This window comes from Hemicordylus capensis, chromosome 2, assembly GCF_027244095.1.
Source record: "Hemicordylus capensis ecotype Gifberg chromosome 2, rHemCap1.1.pri, whole genome shotgun sequence".
Classification (NCBI taxonomy): domain Eukaryota; kingdom Metazoa; phylum Chordata; class Lepidosauria; order Squamata; family Cordylidae; genus Hemicordylus; species Hemicordylus capensis.
In genome coordinates, this window is record NC_069658.1 from 106,817,542 (window position 1) to 106,837,038 (window position 19,497).

Genomic DNA, 19,497 nt, shown 5'->3' on the forward strand with positions numbered 1-19,497 from the left:
GTGTTATCTCTTTTTTAAGTTCATCTGTATGGTTAGCAATGGGCAATTTCAAATTTTAGCAAAGAGGTATCAGTAAGTTGACACTGAAGTGGTAGATAGCTTCTGCCTTTTAGGATCGACCACCAACAGTCAAGGATCCAGCAGTCAAGAAATACGCCACACACTAGCACTTGGAAGGTTTGCAATAAAGGCCTTGGAAAGGATATTTAGATAGACTTTTGAGGATACAATGGACAGTCAGGAAAACAAACAAATGGATCATAGAACATATCAATCCAGAATTTTCACTCTAGGCACATATGACCAGGCTCAAACTATCATACTTCAGACACATTATGCGAAGACCCAACTCCCCTGAGTAGTCCATAATGCTGGGAAAAGTTTAAGGAAAGAGAAGACAAAGACGACCAGCTGCAAGGTGGATGGACTTGATTACAACAGCAATGAATACATCACTGAGAGACCTAAAAGGCCAAGCTGAAGACAGATCATCCTGGCGAGAATCTATCTATGTGGTCGCTAAGCATCAACACCGACTTGACAGCACTTAACCAATCAATCATCAGTAAGTTAATTATGGTTGAGAACTCGCTTTTTAGGAAGAGATAGGAATACTATATTAGATGGGATGAAGTTCTGTTCTACAACAAACACTACCCCTCCCCGACTTTGATTTAATTGGGAGCTTGTCTCCTTTAGAATCTCCTAGAGTTCAAGCCATTTAGCAGCCATCCCCTTCATCTGTGGTCACATTCCATTGGTAGGGAAAATGGTTGGGGGGGAAACCATCTAGTTTCATATTTGGGCCATCATGACTCACTCTGGGCAAACTGAAAACAATTGCTCAAACACGAAGATGGATTGTTACCTTGCAAGGCATGGGTTTTTTGAAGGTGATTTCAGCTTGAGTCCAGACTCCTCTGGGAATTTCCAAGACAGACCAGATTTTCTCTTGAACCACATGATTCTCTTCAAAGATGTAAACAGCCAGGGCGTCACTCATTTTGAAAAAGCCGTATAAAGCATAATAAAACCGCAGACAATACTGCAAATTTCCTGGCAGAGTGGAGCTGTATAAACGGCCAATGTACCCAGGCTGTGATGTAAACTTTGTGTTTGCCAGCAAATAATAACCTACAAAACAATACAATTTAAAAAATATTATTAACAATTTCTTATAATCTACTCACTTTTAGGCATTTTACCAGACTTTGGTAAAGAACATTTCCATTGGCAAATTTGCAAATTATGACCTCTACAGATTATATAATAGCACATGTTTCTGAAGACATGTTTAAAAGAAAATGTCCTTAACTGTGTACCATTAGTATATTTTCAGTTGTACATAAAGTTCCAGTTGTCAATGGAGATGAACACATTTCAATTTTACCATTAAATGATGTATTTTTCTGCAGCTTGGCTTCAGCTCGACAGACAGGCAGACTCTGTTCAGGGCCATCACTTCCTGACTGCAAGAGGCACACAAAACATACTGACCCCTGCTAACTGTGCATTGAGCCACCTTTTCAAGTGGGAATTATTTAAAGTTAGCAGTGGGAGAGGGATAGAGAACTATCCTTATTCAACCCTACCACAGCATCCCTTCAGTGGTTGATGCTGGTACCTACCTTAAGTTTCTTTTTAGACTGTGAGTCCTTTTTGGGGTAGGGAATCATGCTATTTTATTTTCTATGTAAACCACTTTGAAAACTTTTGTTTAGAAAAGGTATACACATATATCAGAAGTCTCTCTCTTTGTGTGCCTTCTCCGATTGAGGGGTTGACAGCCAGCAAAAGCCATAGATTGCAGTCTCTATAATCATGGATATCTTCTGTGTCCATTTCTAGCCATTCTTTCAGGTCATCCATCCATCCTTTCTTCCTCTTGATCTTTTCCCCGCTAGATTTACTTCTAGCATTCGTTGTGGTATTTGATAATTTACTACTCTGAGGATATGTCCATAATACTCTAGTTTACGTTTCTTGATTGTCTTTATTATATATGCGTTTTTGCTTTTTGAAGTACTTCTTCATTTGTTGTTCTTCTGCTGGTCCATTTAATCTTGAGTATTCTTCAGAGACACCACATCTCAAAGACTTCCAGTTTTTATGTGCTTCTTTCTTGATGGTCCAGGTTTCACATCCATAAATGAGAAGAGACCAGATGTAGCATTTCATCATTTTGATTCTGAGTTGCAAATCTAGTTTACTCTCACAGAGGAAATCTTCATCTTTATCTGGTTAAATTTTGTTCTTGCTTGTCTTATGCAGCTTTGGATTTCTTTTGTTTGGTTGTTATCATGATAAAGGTTTTTCACTAAATAACAGTAATTTTCTAGATGAGCTAGAATTTTGTTATTGAATTGTATTTTGAGGGGAATTCTCATTTTACTTATGCAGATTGTAAATGTGCTTTACTTCTGCTACTACTATCAATAGTATGATGATGTTCCTCACTATCAGATCTTCACTTTTTAAAAAAGTGCTATATGATGAGTTATACACAGGAGCATTTTGTATACAGGATTAAAAATATATAGGGGAGCTTATCTGATAAAATATTGCTGTATCATTGACCATATCTAATGCTACCGTGTTTCCCCGAAAATAAGACAGTGGCTTATATTAATTTTAGCCCAAAAAAATGCACTAGGGCAATTTGCCGTACATCAGAAATTACTGCTAGGTCTTACTTTCGGGGTAGGTCTTACTTTCGGGGAAACAGGGTAACCTGACTTAGGTAGTTTGGATCTGAAGTAGTTCCACAGAACTACCCTCAGTCCCACCCCCAAAAAACCAACTGTACACTGGGCTCAAACTCTAGTGTTGGATCAGAAATTGTATCCCAAGAGTTTACATATGGGAGGCATGGATCATCTTTGGCCTCGTTCACTCTTTATATGAACACCTGGTTATTGTTATTATTATTTATAATAATAATAATTTGATTTCTATACCGCCCTTCCAAAAATGGCTCAGGGTGGTTTACACAGAGAAATAATAAATAAATAAGATGGATCCCTGTTCCCAAAGGGCTCACAATCTAAAAAGAAACATAATATAGACACCAGCCACAGTCACTGGAGGTACCGTGCTGGGGGTGGAGAGGGCCAGTTACTCTCTCACTGCTAAATAAAAAGAATCACCACGTTAAAAGGTGCCTCTTTGCCCAGTTAGCAGGGGTGGAAAAGGAAATGAGAAAGAAGTATTTGTAATGAAAATTAGCATTCGAGCCAACAGTTTACACAGTAGTTGAAGCAAGAGCCCTTGTGTGAAGAGACCTCCTAGCCTGAGAGCTTGCCATCTCCGACAATATCAAATATATTATTTGGTTTATCAAGCCTATGATGAAACAGCACTGCTGACAGCAGGCAAGTTTGTTACAATTGTTTCTATTTAAAAGCAAAGTCATATTATTTAATCAATTGCATTTGTCACTAAATAAACTTGCTTCCATTTGTTAGCATATAATAATTACTTTTTAATCATCTCAGGAAATTATGGAAGGATAGCAGACAAGCTGAGGGGGCAATCAAAACACGGACAGTCACCTATGATGTAATGGCTATAAAAACTGGCTATAAAAAGATATGCTTTGAGAGTGCCTTGAGGAGGAGAACTACATGTAGAGAGCAGACTATGGACTTAAATCCCTTAACTAATAATAATTATTAAGATAATTCATGAAGAATTAAATTCAAATGAAAGGTCTGAAGAAGCTGGGAGCTTAGGGGGAAAACAGGGTATAAAACTGGTTCACAGCATGTACTAACAAGCAGCATCAAACCCATAGGAGGGGAAAGAAATATTATTTATCACATAGGGTGACTTTTTTTATCCTTAAAACAACCTGTTTTCATGTTAAAGACAAACAAAACATAAAAGGAAGATGTAAATACAGTGTGCATTAGATTATACACAAGTAACGTCTTTGCATAAAAGTTGCAACTGATGAAACTTATCTATTTTACAAAAAAATTATTTATTTTATATTGTCATATAATTATTGAATCATTGGTCTTCGGACTTGATTACCTACCTGCAATTTATGATGATACCGCTTAAGAATGCATAATTTGACAAATTTTAAGGATGGTTTCAGGATCTCTCCAAACTAGGTGAGTGGCAACAAAATTGTTAATGCAGTTCAGTGTAAGATAGTGTAAAGTGAAGCACAATGGGGCAAAAAATCCCATCTTCACATATACACCCATTCTTTTTAAAAAAAATAATTCTGAACAAGATTTCCAGTGTTTCCCTAAATCCTTAAAACAAGCCTTTCAGTTAAGTTAGGCTGAAAGAGAATAACTTTTTCTACCACTTCCCAAGACTGAAGGAGAGATTTGAAATGCAACACAAGTCTTCCAGGTTCAAGCCCAACACACTGGCCATACAGTCAATGGATGAATGATATATAAATATCTTCTGTCCAGGGAACTCATACAACTATGGTCACTACCAGTGCCCTCTTACAGGCTGGTGTACTCTGTCAATTCTCATGTCAATTTAAGTCCTTTTGGGAAAACTGCTGGGAGTTCCTAAAAAAAATTGCATGATAAATTGTATGACCCGATTAAAAATGATCTGATTCATCATCTTCATATTTTACTTGTTCTTCCAGTTAAGAGAATCTTTTACTCACCCATGCCAGTAGTATGGTCTCCCGGCCTGTATGCATTAGGCTTTACTTTCACCCTACTCCAGCCAGGACCATCCTTATAATCCTGATAAAAATTGCACAGATCCTCCTCAAAACTGCAACTTGCCTCTGTAGGACTGAATAAAATCTCTAAAAGGGAATAAAAGAAAAATAATTAATTTCATGGTAAACAGAATCATACAGATCAATATTTATTTATTTATTGAATTTCTATACTGCCTAATATAGAAATATCTAGGCGGTGTACAGATTAAAACATAAAACATTTACAATTCATAAAATTTGTATAAAATATATATTTTATAGATATAATAATATTTATATAATTATATAGACCATACTATCTATCTATCTGACATAAAACATGTGTACGCATTGAAATTGAAAGAAGAATGACTGAATCCATTTTGTATTTTAATATGATTTGTCCACTACCAGCAGTAAACATACTATGTAAGACAGAATATCAAGACATAACCCTATCCACATGTTATATTCAACACGCATGCAATGAATGTACAGTGTACACAGGTACAGATCTGTACACAGATACAGTTATTCACATGTTATGCTGAGCACAGGAACAGCAATATACTTGCTATCTGTAGCATGCATTTGATGTAGCTACCTTTCAAAAGAACTCGAGTATAATCATTCCAACAAAAACATGTATGAGTGTATAGACATCTATACACTCATATAATATAGTGTCTGAATAGGGCTAGAGGGCAAGATCCAGTCTATGGCTGGCATGGAAGATTCCTATCAATTCAATATTGCTACCCACCTATGCACATGCACAAGTAACATAATGGGACTTTCAGGGAATGGGAGATCTGTACATGTCTCCCATATCCAGCATTCTTGCTTCATTCAGTGCAAGTTACTTGTGTCAAGGGGAAAAAATAGGTCTCTTTGGAGGGATACACAGACCTCTGATTCCAGCTAACAACCTACTGAGTTGTCTGCATGTGCCCATGTGTGCACATGTGAGTAGGATAGAGAGTATATGGCTTTATTGACCCTATGATTGGGGACCTGCCTCCAGTGACCTGGATCGTGCTAACTTGTACGTATTACAAGAGTCAGGCTAACATCAACCTATAATTTCTGTATGACAAACTGAACCTCCTTCATTTTCTGCCAAGAGTAAAACAGAGATACATAAAAATAAATAAGCAACAGATGTCAAAAAAAAAGAGAGAGAGAGAGAGAGAGAGAGAGAGAGAGAAAGTTCCTTCAAGATATGATGCCTTAAGAAATTTATTTTTATGCTGTGCCTCTGAAAGATCTATAGAAAAGAACTCTACACATTATGACTTTTTAAAGTTTTTAGTGTGACAGCCCTGTAATATATTAAGACACAGACATCCATATTTTCTTTAAAAATAATGCTTTTCCAGGAATATCTGTATTTTATATATTAAGCAAAGAAAATCAAGAGTACTGTTTAGCCTGCCTCATATCTTTTTATGATAAATGACATTTGGAGTTTTGCTTTTTTAAATGTCACCATTACATCTCATTTCACAATCAGATATTTCACAACATACTGCAATTTCTCAAGTAGCTTAGTTAATTTTATCAGTCACCTAAAGGCTTTTAAGTAAAGATGTCAGCTGAGCAATGAACTTTAATTGATTCACTGGTTAAGAGTTACATCAAGTATACTTAAATTTGCATATGATTAAGCCTTCGTATAGATGCCCTCTGAAATACTGAAGGAAGTGCAAGAAACATCTTAAATGTAACAAGCAAAAGCTACAACTCAGAGTTGTCATTTGGCCTTTGATATAATATAGTAATTAGCAAAGAGCACACAATTTCCCCCCAAATAAGCCCAGAAGCTTTACACAGTGGGCAAAAATGGTAGTATTTGCAGAATTCAGAGAATATTAGCCAGAGGGAGTGGGGCAGGGGGGAGGGGCCAGAGGGAGTGGGGCAGGGGGGAGGGGCCAGAGGGAGTGGGGCAGGGGGGAGGGGCCAGAGGGAGTGGGGCAAGAGGCTGAGAGGGAGGGGAGGGTGAGAGAGAGGGGTAGAAAGGGGGAGGGAGGGCAAGAGAGTGGGAGGGAGGGGAAGCCAGAGGGGGAAGGGCAATAGGGAGTGGGGCAGGGGGAGGGGGAAGGGCCAGAGGGAGTGGGGCAGGGGGAGGGGGAAGGGAAGGGCAAGAGGGAGTGGGGCGGGGGGAGGGCAGGATGGACTGGGGCAGGAGGCTGAGAGGGAGGGAAGGGTGAGAGAGAGGGGTAGAAAGGGGGAGGGTGGACAACAGAGTGGGGTGGGAGGGAGGGGAAGCCACTGCCTCGCCCAGAGGAGGACCAGAGAACGCGGTGCAAGAGGGAGTGGGCAAGAGGGAGTGGGGAAGGGGGGAGGGGGAGGGAGGCAAGTGGGAGTGGGGAAGGGCCAGAGGGAGTGGTGCAGAGGGAGTGGGGCGGGGAGAGGGCAGGATGGACTGGGGCAGGAGGCTGAGAGGGAGGGGAGGGTGAGAGAGAGGGGTAGAAAGGGGGAGGGAGGGCAAGAGAGTGGTGTGGGAGGGAGGGGAAGCCGCCACCTCACCCAGAGGACGCGGTGCGACGCAGTGCGAGCGAGGCGGCGGCAGAGCCGCAGCCTCGCCCAGAGGAGGGCCAGAGGACGCGGTGCAGGCGAGGCGGTGGCGAAGCCACGGCCTCACCCAGAGGAGGGCCAGAGAACGCAATAGCGGTCTACTAGCGCCCGTTAATTTAACGGGCTTAAAGTTACTAGTGAGAAGATAAAAAGCTTCTGCCTTTGATTTTAAACTAGCCAGAGCCCTGCCAGAATCATCTGAATTTGGGAAACTGTGGTTAGTTTTAACTGTAGTTTATTCACAAACTAGGATCTGGAACTAGGGGTGTGCATGGAACTGTTTTGGGTGGTTAGGTTTGAGTCTGAACTGGACTTGAACCGAACTGTCCAGTCCACGTACTGGTTCTGTTGAACCAGCTGACAGTTCGGATTATGTCTAGAACCAGGGTTGAAATGGTTTGACCCCAGTTCTGGTGCTTGTAAAGCACCTGGGGTAACTCTATCAGGGTTAAAAAGGGTGACGCAAATGGCCTCCATACATACGCAGAGGTCATTCTAATGGTGGGGCCTAGGGGAATTGCTGCCGCCCCCTAGGAGCCACGCCTCTGCAGTGGGTAAGGTAACCTGCCGCCCACCCCACACCCGCAATTTTTAACCCCAGTAGGGTTCCCCCAGGTGCTTATAAAGAGGAATCCCTACCGAATTTCCCTTTACAAGCACCAGAATTGGCCAAACTGGTTCAATCCAAACCCAATTTGGCTCAAGCTTGTACTGGCTCCCCTTTTTGGAGAGCCAGGCTGGTTCAAGCTCGAACTGGTCAAACTGGGCCAGTTTGATTCGAACCCCGGTTCAAGTAGAACTGGTTTGTACACCCCTATCAGGAACTAGAGTTCCTATTTCCCTATGTATGAACAACACGTAGAGATGTGGTTGGTTTAAAATCAAAAGTAGAAGTTTTCAATCTCCTCCTTTTATATAAATAAATAAATAAAAGAAATCATGCATTTTTGGTTATATCTGAACTGGGCCAGAGACTAATCTTTGAGTGTTGTTGTGTGCAATGGGTTCCCAATTTGGGTGTGTGGGCGGGGGGTGGAAACCCTTATGCTGCCATTTATATATTAAGAAATGCATGTAGGTACCATCTCCCTTGGATATGTCCTTATTTCCATCAAACAGAGGAAAGTCTTTGAGGAAAAGCAATTTGTATGGTATTTGCTCACCTCCATGTATAAGCCACCTGGCACACCTGGTCCCCTTCAAGCTAGTGACCAGGTTTATCAGTTCCCGGTCCAAGAAAGAAAGAAAGCCAGCAAGTTGATCTGGTCCCCTTGACACCAAAGATCAGGGCTACCCCACCATAGAAGGCCAGGTCTACATGTCAAATACAGGAGGCCCTGGGTAGATCTGGCCTCCATCTCACTAGCAGTCAGGTCTACTGAACAAGGCGAGGGTGCTTTCCTGCCCAAAACAATGAATGGATCTGGCCAGCCACTGCTCCAGATGCCAACTCTACTAGTGCTGTCAGCCAAATCAACTGGTAGACCTGGACAATTGATTAAATTTAATTTTTTTTTAAAAGAAGAACAGGGTAGGAAATCTTATTTATTTATTATTTCTCTGTGTAAACCGCCATGAGCCATTTTTGGAAGTGCAGTATAGAAATTGAATTATTATTATTATTTTACACAGTCAGACAGGTGTTATTGACTGGTTTGTTTTATCCAGACATCGAGTCCTTCCCAAGGACCTGGGATGCCAGAATTTTATTGTCCATGTTGTTGCTGTTGTTATAGATATCGTTGCAGAATATAGGCTGTTCCCAGTAAAGCTGCTTTTTGTAATTGGCTGATGGTGATTTCTGTGGCCCCTATGGTGTTGAGGTGCTCTTCAAGGTCTTTTGGAACTGCACCCAGGGCGCCAATTACCACTGGGATTATTTGGGTCTTTTTCTGCCACAGCCTTGCAATTTCAATTGGTAGATCTTTGTATTTGGTGATTTTTTCTATTTCTTTTTCTTCTATTCTGCTATCCCCTGGTATTGCTATGTCGATTATTTTGACTTGTTTTTCTTTCTTCTCGACTACAGTGATATCTAGTGTATTGTGTGGCAGATGTTTGTCTGTTTGTAGTCAGAAGTCCCATCATATTTTTACATCTTCATTTTCTTCAACTTTTTCAATTTGATGCTCCCACCAATTCTTGGCTACAGGTAGCTTGTATTTTTTGCAGATGTTCCAATGTATCATCCCTGCTACTTTGTCATGCCTTTGTTTGTAGTCAGTCTGTGCGATCTTTTTACAACAGCTGATTAGATGGTCCACGGTTTCATCTGCTTCTTGACAAAGGCGGCACTTGCTGTTTGTGGTTGATTTTTCGACTTTTGCTCTTATTGCATTTGTTCTTAGTGCCTGTTCTTGTGCAGCCAGTATTAAACCCTCTGTTTCTTTCTTCAAGTTGCCATTCTTAAGCCATTGCCAGGTCTTGGTGATGTCTGATTTTCCACTTATATTGTGCAAATATTGACCATGCAGTGGCTTATTTCTCCATTTTTCTGCTTGGTTCTTGACTTGTTCTTTCTTGTAGGCCTGCTTTGTTTCATTGGTGTTGAATAGTTTCTCGTTATTGACCATTTGAAGTGCATCTTCTTCACTGTCCTTTATATATTCTTCAAGGCCTCTTTTCTCCTCCTCTACTGTTTGATGGACTTGCAGCATTCCTCTTGCACCTGAGCTGCGAGGGAGGTATAGCCTAGCGACATCACTGCGGGGGTGCAGTGCGTGATTGATGGTCATGATTTTCCTGGTCTTACGATCTAGCGTCTCTAGCTCTGCCTGGGTCCAGTCTATTATTCCTGCAGTGTATCTGATAACAGGTATAGCCCTGGTGTTTATGGCTTGTATGGTGTTCCCGCCATTGAGTTTGGACTTGAGGATTTTTCTAACTCTCCTGATGTATTCACTTCCAATTTTTCTTTTAACTTCAGTGTGTGCAATGTTATCAGCCTGGAGAATGCCCAAGTATTTGTAACGTTCTTTCTCTTCCAGGTTCTTGATCTTGCCTCCATTGGGCAGTTCTATTCCTTCTGTTTTTCTTATTTTTCCTCTGTTCATTATTAATGCAGCACACTTGTCTAGTCCAAACTCCATTGCTATATCGCTACTGAATATACGGACAGTGTTTAGCAGTGATTCGATTTCTGACTGGGACTTTCCATACAACTTCAGATCGTCCATGTACAGATGGTTGATTTTACTTGATGTTTTAGATGTTTGGTATCCGAGGCCTGTTTTGTTTAGTATTTGTGAAAGTGGGCTTGTGCACAATCTCACCCATTGATGTAAACATTTTGGACTAAGGTTATTTGAACCAGTCAATTGCGTAACAGGAATTGCTTCCCCACTGGATCCAGTTGTGACCCTACCAGGCTATTTAAAATATAACCTCAGGATCAGTAGTGATTTCAGTATTTTGGATTTCCCCGCACATGCTACTGACTTCAGTGCACAATTGTAGTCCTGCTGTTTGACCTGCTAATGTAGTTAACATATGGCCAATTATGTCATTGCTGCCCTCTAGCTTGGCCAATACCCCGTCTAAAGGGTGTTGCAAATGAATCAATTCTGACAGGCATTACTGCCAATTTCTTTCTTTCAAAATCTCACTAACCTGATGTTCAAAAACTATTAAACCACCAATCCCTGCCATCCGCTATGGAGTAGCAGTGCCATTATGCCATGAACTTACTAATTTAAATATACCTTAGAAATACAAATTGTGATGTGGACATGTGCATCACCAATTAGATTTCATGTTTTAGAAGTGGAATCAGCTATTTCCACCTTACTTGGGAGTAAAGAGCCCTACTCATGAGTAAAATTTCATTACTCAGGATGAGGGTTGATAAATTTTTTTAATCACACATAGGATCTTACAGAAAAATAGAAAAGGTTGGGGTTTTTTAATTGTATATGAATGGTTAATACTTGGAAATTATTAGAAAATTTGGTATGGCCACATATAATCCAATTTAGAAAAGGGAGACTGGCCTATAAGAATTCCTAGTAACAATTTAATATAGCTACCATGTTTCAGCTTCATGATAAAATAAATACAAATGGACATCACTTTTCTTAATTAATTGTAAATTAATTGCTAACTTGGCAGAGAGGCATCTTTTAAAATGGTAGTTCTCTTCTCACAGGGGAGAGCAACTGTCCCTATTCAGCTTAGTATCGCGTCTCACACCTTTTGCAACATTAACTTTTTAGAGAACCTTTTTTAAAAAAAAAGTTATATCCACATTTTATTTATTTTATTTATTTATTTATTATCTTCCTCCTCCTCCTCGATGTTTATGACACTAGTAACTTACCACCACTGGTTTCATATTATCTGTTGATGATTTGTTGAATCACCAATTGCCTTGATTTATATAAATAATGAGACCATTCTTTATTAAAAGTAGCAAAAACTGTTGCACTAAACAGGATGCATGTTGATACTGTACAGGTTCACTGGTATTTTGAAACCTGACCAAAACAAAATCGGGGGGGGGGGGAATTGAAAACCTCATACCTGTCGTGTTGCTGCAGAAAACTGGAGAGAAAGAAATGTCATCAAGTGCAATATACCCTCCTTTGGCGCTATTGAAAGCAACTTCAAAAATAACCTAGAAGCAAATTCCCAGGCATGGTTACTTAAACCAATTAAATTGTTTATTACATTGCAACATGTATCTACACACAGTAAACATTTCCATAATGTTTTAATTCCAAATTACTGCACACTAATTTGCACAGTACAGATTCTGTCCTGATGTGAGACCTCCTAAAGAAGCAAAACTCTGTCTCTCACAAGCAGATCCCTGTCCAGTAATGTATATGGGATTGGAAAACTTGAAATCATTGCCATGACTGCTCTTATGAAGGGAAAAATTGAACTGTATGGTGATTGTACAGCTCACAGGAAGGACCACGTTGGGTTCAAATAGAAATATCCTAAAAGAAAGAGGCAAGATCCTGAGAATATTCACACTAGGGGCTGAGGGGAGTCCCCCTGTCCTCCTATGCAAGAGCATTTAGATTCTAGAGAGCTCCCCGGAAGGCCTCTATAAGAACAGAAACTTGTCACTGCTCCTCAGCAATGTGCTTCCACTCCTGGGTGTTTTCCGGACTTCGGGTTTTGCAATGAGTAAAGCATTGCAAAGTGTGACAGAATAGTGCAACAGTTTAAAACCGAGAGTAAAGCGTTATCCAATGCTTCATTGTAGGCTGGTGGCCATTCATATTTTTCATCCATTGCAACATGTTTTCAAGGCAGGACTGTCCATATTCTCCTTGAAAAGCATTTATCTACCCCTCCTCCTGCTCCATTTGGGCTAATGAAGTTGCGGGGTGGGTGGGTGATGTGATTTATTTATTTTTTTGTAACTTCTCGGTTGCCGTGCACAAATCCACCGGGGGTGTGTGTGTCACCGTTCCGAAACAAAAATCTAACTTTATCTTGCATAATTCCAGTGTTGTGCTAACATTAAGTGTGGAAAAATAAAAACGGGGAGGAATGATCAGATGCTCGGAAGGACTGAGGCTAGACTCTCCAGGGCAGGGTTTAATCCCCCTGGTTAACAAGTGCAGAAGTGGGGGAGATGTTCACACACACTCCCAAATCCTTGTTGGTCTGTCTCTGTCCTCCTCTGCAGGTAAGGAGGCAGGCTAGCAACCAAGTAGGCTTCCCACTGGACAGAGAAGTGCCAACAGAGGGTGCCTTGGCAATGATGCCCTTCCTGGCAGAGTCCCCTGAATTGTACGTCATTAAACCCCTGATAACTGAGCAAAGAGATACCCTTTAAAGTGATGATTCTCTTATATTTAGCAGGGGGAGAGCAACTGGCCCTATCCAGCCCCAGCACAGCATCCCTCCAGTGGCTGTTTCTGGTATCTGCCTTATGTTTCTTTTAGATTGTAAGCCCTTTGGGGACAGGGGACCATTTTATTTTATGTATTCCTCAGTGCCAGTCAATAGCAGATGACAATCTAGAGCAAGAGAGAGAGCAATTCATGTGGCTCCTTTCCTCTCCACAGATCCCAAACATAAGATAAAAAGATACACAGCAATAGCAAAACTAATTGAGAAATAATTTGTTAGATGACATTAATCTTCAAGTGAAGTGTGCAGGCTGTGTAAATTTTAAATATTGTTTCCATCATACTGAAGAGAAAAGAGTATCATATCAAGATAATTTTCATGTCATAGTACTTTGCAAACTACAGAATATATAGTATTCAGATCAGATATTTGCTGTCCTTACTTACCTCCATTGGGTATGGTGCACTGAAGTCAACTTCTCCTAAAACCCAGTCTGTACTCACAGAACTATCTGCTTTCCAAAGCTCTTCATAAAACCCATGTATGTCTCTCATGTAGGCCGTAAAAAGAATGCCACTTTCCTGCTGTATTTGGTAATAAAAGGATAAACAGCCTGACATAGGAGCTGTTGTCCGAGGTGAGACCAGCTGAGCCACTTCCTGGAAATGCTTGACATAGAGAGAGTCCACATACATATAATGACCTAAAAAGAATGTTTGTACAGAATAACAGCATTCAGAACAACAACATTTAATATGCACATAAATAATTGGCCATAAATTTGGTGCACAGCTGTTTTAAACAATAAATACTGAGCATACAATCATGGACCCTTTGAAATACCAGTGCTAATAAGACTGACATTTTAATGTTTCTCTTTCAACTTGTATCCCATGGATAGCTCTAAGTTTGAATGTGATTTTTTAAATCTGTTTATTCAGGGCAGGAAAAGTAAAGCAGTCAAATGATGCTCCTCTTGCTGTCTCCACTCCTGCTATTTTATCACAATAAGTTTGATGACAGCGCTTTGTACTTCAAAAATATGGACTGGAAAATAATCTTCTTAAGAAGAAAATATTGGATACTCTTAATGGTTGGGGGCGGGGTGCCCATTGTGCAAGATGTTGCTGCATTGCAGCATAGTAGAAATAGTGTGATCATGGCTGCTCATAGGCAGCTACAGTGTTGCCTTATCTGAAAAATGCTTTAGACAAGGAATTTTGTAACTACTAGCCCTATCCCTAGTAACAACAGGTAGGGATGTGCACGGAACCACGGCGGGGAGGCTCAAAGGCCTAGGGGTGAGTCCGAACCGGTCCGGCGGCCATTCTAAGGAATGGCCGAACTGCCGGACCGGTTTGGCCCTTGCTGGTTCAGGTCCGGGTGGGGGGTATAACTTTAAGGGCGGGAGGGCTTTCTTACCCCTCCTGCCTCTTCACCCCCTCCAGCGCCCGTATTTAACCAAATAACGGGGTGCTGGAAACCAGCCGCCCCCGCCGCCCCCGCCCCCCCCAGCAGATCCACATAGAAAGGTGCCCATACCCCTGCCGCCGTCGTCCACCCACCCGCCCTCCCTCCCTCCAGCTGCCCACCCGCCCAAATCCTTACCCAAGGCTGCAGTAGTAAACGAGAGGAGCTCCTGGACAGAGCTCCTCTCGTTAGAAAGGCCTGATGCAGAATGAAGGCGCTTTGCGTGTGCGTGCATGCGCGCACCGCAAAGGATGCCGGAGGCCCGGTCTACCCGCCGGGAAAAGGCCGGGTAGACCGGGCCTCCGATCGCTGGAGGCCCGGTCTACCCGGCCTTTTCCCGGCGGGTAGACCGGGCCTCCGGCGTCCTTTGTGGCGTGCCCATGCGTGCGCAAAGCGCCTTCATTCTGCATCAGGCCTTTCTAACGAGAGGAGCTCTGTCCGGGAGCTCCTCTCGTTTACTCCTGCAGCCTTGGGTAAGGATTTGGGCGGGCGGGCAGCTGGGAGGGCGGGCAGGCGGGCGACGGCGGCAGGGGTATGGGCACCTTTCTATGTGGATCTGCTGGGGGCGGCGGCGGGGGGGGCTGGTTTCCAGCACCCCGTTATTTGGTTAAATACGGGCGCTGGAGGGGGTGAAGAGGCGGGAGGGGTAAGAAAGCCCTCCCGCCCTAAAAGAAAGGGCCCCCCTTCGGTGCCGGTCCGGACCGTGCACATCTCTACAAAGGCGGCGGGGGTGCAGCTTTAAGAGCAGGGAAGGGTGGATTTACCCCTCCCACTGCTTTCCCCCTGTGGGAGTCCGTTTACTTGCAAGCCCATCGGGGCGGCAGTATACCTCCCTGCCGCCATGTTGTCCGGATATGATCGTAAGTCTCCAATGCGCCTGCAACGGGGTGGCAGGGAGGTACGCTGCCGCCCTGATGGGCTTGCAAGTAAACGGATGTCAGAGGGAGGAAAGCAGCAGGAGGGCTAAGTGCACCTTCCCCTCCTCTTAAAGCTAGACACCCCCCACCGGAGAACCAGCCAAACCCCTGGTTCTTTGAACCATAAAGGGCCTCCGAATCGGTTCCGTGCACATCCCTAACAACAAGCTCTATCCCAATGCAGAATGAAATCTGGGCAGATCCAGGATGCTATTAAATAGTGACAAATTGTTATTCTTATTATGGTCCCCATCTAGAGGGTCACTCTAGACCAGGAGTGTCAAGCTTCAGCCCACCAGCTGCTATTGGACTGCAACTTCCATTATCCCCAGCCACAATGGCCATTATTCAGGGATAATGGGAGTTGTAGGCCAATATCTGCAGGAGGGCCACCACAGCTTGTGACCCCGCTTTATGGACCCGTTATGAAGCTGCTCATGGCCAATCACATCCAAAGGCACACCCATCTAGTGCAGAAGGGCTCTCAGATTAAAATCACAAAGCAAATGCAAAATGTGCAAAAGGCTGCTTTCACTCAGGGGCCTCTCTTGAAGGATTGGAACATATGCTTTCACAACAGGAAAGGGGCTCCATTTAGATTTTCCACCTCAGGCACAGATATCTTGGGCCAGTCCTGGCTAATAGTTACAAAACTGCCTGTAGTGCTGTAACTCACCACAACTAACTGTTCAGAGAGCAGATGGAGGTGCAGAAAGAACGAGAAAAACTAGTGTGGGGGGAAATACTAAACTAACAAGAATTTTGTAGCTAATTCTTTTGGTGTTGTATATATTTGTTGCTAGGGTAGAATTTTACAATCATAGAAGTAGTAACTAGCTGCTGATTTTTTAAAAAAACTGTGTAGTTATTGGCCTCTTCCCTCTTGGATGGTGGAAAGGACTTGGCTTGACAGCGAATGCCTTATTTATTACCCTGGCAAATCCCTGCTCCTCTCTGCACTTCCACACATAGTTTATTTTGAACATAATTTGTTCAAGAGCTTTTAAATTTTTTTAGTGCAACCAAATAGTAAAACCCGTTAAATTATCTGGAGTACACTTGTCCAAAAAAATAGAGAACAGTATTTGCCAACTCTCATCAAGGTTGGAGCAAAGATGCCTTAGCAATTGATGGGCTGTGTGTATTCAGCATTTAAAAAACAACAATGAAAAGCAGAATCATTTATGAATTATTCACATTAAGAGCAGTTGAACATATTTACTTATTTTGTACTAGGTCTTATGCTTTTACCAATTATGAGGAAAGGCAAGGAGCTATGCAGAACATTGAAACCACACCACTGACCCCTGGAAATCATTTACCGCCCAGAGCTCTTGGATGGGGCGGTATAGAAATGTAATAGATAAATAAATATAGAGTCCCCGTTCTGGATTCAGAGATTATATAAAATATTGCCCACATACTTTAAATCCTATATTTGCAACCATATGGACTAGAAATTTGCTTTTCAAAGAAAAATGAAAGATCTTCCTTGATGCTGAATTCTGGCCCCAGTACCATATTATGTGATCTCTAGATCACATGCCCAGTCTGTTCAGCAGAGTAGATAGTAATAGTCAATGCACAAGAGCCCTGTTCAGATGTGATTCCAAGGCACTATACATGAGTACATGTGTTGAAAGCAGGGCCAGAAGTCCTAGCCTGACTCATGGTTACAGTGGCGTTCATCTGAACATCCTATCCATGATGGCAGGCATTTCTGTGATTGGGAGGCTGGGGTAAAAAAAGCACAGTACTGTGGAGGTCAGCACAGTAAGAAATGGCTCTCACATTGAAGATTTTTTGCCAAAGTGGCCCGCACTTGAAAAATAGTGAAGATCAGCGACATAAATCATACGCCTGAGCAAGAACCACTTCTCCAGCTATGACACCGCATTTTTCATCAAAATAAAGAAAACACATGGGGATGACCAGTCTGCTGAATGAGCAGAAGTAGTCTCTGGATTTGACATCTGTTCTAGCTTTAGAGCCAAACGCATCGGTTGCACTCAGTCTTTCCACTGCACAAATGTAACAGTTTGTGGTTTGACATCTCTGAAAGTCTCTACTTCAACATTTAAGTATGTATTTCATCCCTAGTTTCCAAAACACCAAAAATACATACTTCAATGGCAGTACCAATGAAGCCCGTCATGGGCTGGCAACACTCTATTCTAACTGCACAGGTGCACCAGAGCACCTCACAATGCTCAGAGGCCGCTGAGCCGGACAGTCAGGCTCAGCGGTCGCTCCCGCTCCACTGCCTCCACAGTGCGGGGGAGGCCTGCTCACCTCACACACACCCTACCCCTGGCCGTGCACATGGTGGCTAGAATATAGGCGGTTCAGCCCCGCAGCAGCGGGGACGAGGGCTCATGGTGGTGGGGCCCTCACAGCAGGGCAGTCCAGGTGCCCAGATTGCCTAGGTGCACCACTGATCCCAATAGGTATCCCACTGAACACAACAAACAGTATCCACAGTTGGATTTATCAAATCGAAAGCAAAAGGCAGCATCTGCATTTGGATGTCAATCTGATTTATGTCTGTAGTTTTCAGTAGCAAAAATATATCTATATTTATTTCTCCTAGGTGTACCCATTGCTAATCCCATGCATGGCAGCTCTCGCAAGAAGCTGCCGGACTAGCAACAGGCAGTGGAGAAAACGGCCGCTGAAATGAGGAGGCAGGAGCAGGCTGGCCCGGCTGCCAGGATGAAGAGGTGGCGGGGGTGGACCCAGCTGCGAGGATGAGGAGGTGGCGGCGGTGGGCCCAGCTGCTGGGACGAGGAGGCGGTAGCAGGAGGGGATGGGCCAGCTTGAAAGCCAGCCAGAAACCGCGGGCAGTGCGGGAGGGGGGAGAAATTGGCCAGGTGGGCCGTCAGAGATGCAGATGCTCTGCGCCTGGCCCAGCTAGTTCAATATATAATGTGGAGTTTCTATGGACACTCGATGACGCAGAAAACTCCGCAGAAATAATGGGACAGGTTTTACTGTCAATGCTTCCTATACAGATTATTATAGTTAATACTTTCTAAATTGTGTAATCATAAGACATAACTAGTTATGTCAAGGTAACCAAGGTAAAAGTGGAATCATTTCCTTGATCAAGATTAGAATTAGGAGTTAAGATAAGGTTTATCTTATTCCTGTTAACTATTTTAGTTGTCTATGTGACTAACAGGTGACGTTCCAGAGAAATTATTCTAGGAATCGTGCCTGAAGATTCCACACCATGAGGTTTTTCACACATGGCTCTATGCCTCAAGGTATCTGAAGACGGCATCTGAAGAGCGAATCTGCTTTGCATCAGTTTCAAGGCATTTTAATTTGAGGGATTAGATAGACCATTCGCATAGCCATCAGCATTCCATCAACAACTTTGGAGAAAGCAGAAGCCCCGGAGTTTTTTCCAAAAGCTGCTGAAATTGAGGATTTTTTAAAGCCCAGATATAACTCTGGCTAAGCCAGAATTCTCAGCCTCCCTTCAGGGAGAATCAAAGTCCTGTCTGTCCTGGTCCCTGATAGCCTCAGCGAATCCAGCGAATAAGTGGACTGGCACACTCCAATCAGGATTGGATTCGGGGGGAAAGCCCTGTCTGTAAAACCTCTATGTGGAGTTATTTATTTTTAATACTATGAATGAAGACAGAAAACAGGCCACTGTGATCCATGTGACAGTCACTTCTAGGTTAGAATGTTGCAACTCACTTTATGTGGGGTTGCCATTGCGCCTAACTCGGAAATTGCAACTGGTGCAGAATGCAGCGGCCAAGGTCCTTACTAAGGTGCCTTGGAGAGCACATGTGACACCTTTGCTCATTCAACTGCACTGGTTGCCGGTTGAGTCCCAGGTTAGATTTAAAATATTAACTTTAACATTTAAAGCCCTACACGATATGGGCCTTCCATACCTCCAGGACCGCCTTGTTTGATATGTCCCTCACCGGGTACTGAGATTGGCCACAAGTAATATCTTGGTGATCCTGGGCCCTAGGGATGTTAAACTGCAATCAATGAGAGCCAGGGCCTTCTCAGTGGTGG

At 42.8% G+C, this 19,497-nt stretch overlaps 1 protein-coding gene across 3 annotated transcripts in view; it reads right to left on the reverse strand.

The window, feature by feature from the left end:
* MAMDC2 (MAM domain containing 2) overlaps positions 1-19,497 on the reverse strand; it is a 102,711-nt gene that overhangs the window by 29,085 nt on the left and 54,129 nt on the right. For all 3 annotated transcript variants that reach the window (XM_053297078.1, XM_053297079.1, XM_053297080.1), the window contains 4 exons: positions 13,516-13,772; positions 11,780-11,873; positions 4,643-4,789; positions 869-1,134 (listed from right to left, as the gene is read on the reverse strand). In XM_053297078.1, the coding sequence (XP_053153053.1) occupies positions 869-1,134; positions 4,643-4,789; positions 11,780-11,873; positions 13,516-13,772 (764 nt within the window). The remainder of the gene's footprint in view (positions 1-868; positions 1,135-4,642; positions 4,790-11,779; positions 11,874-13,515; positions 13,773-19,497) is intronic.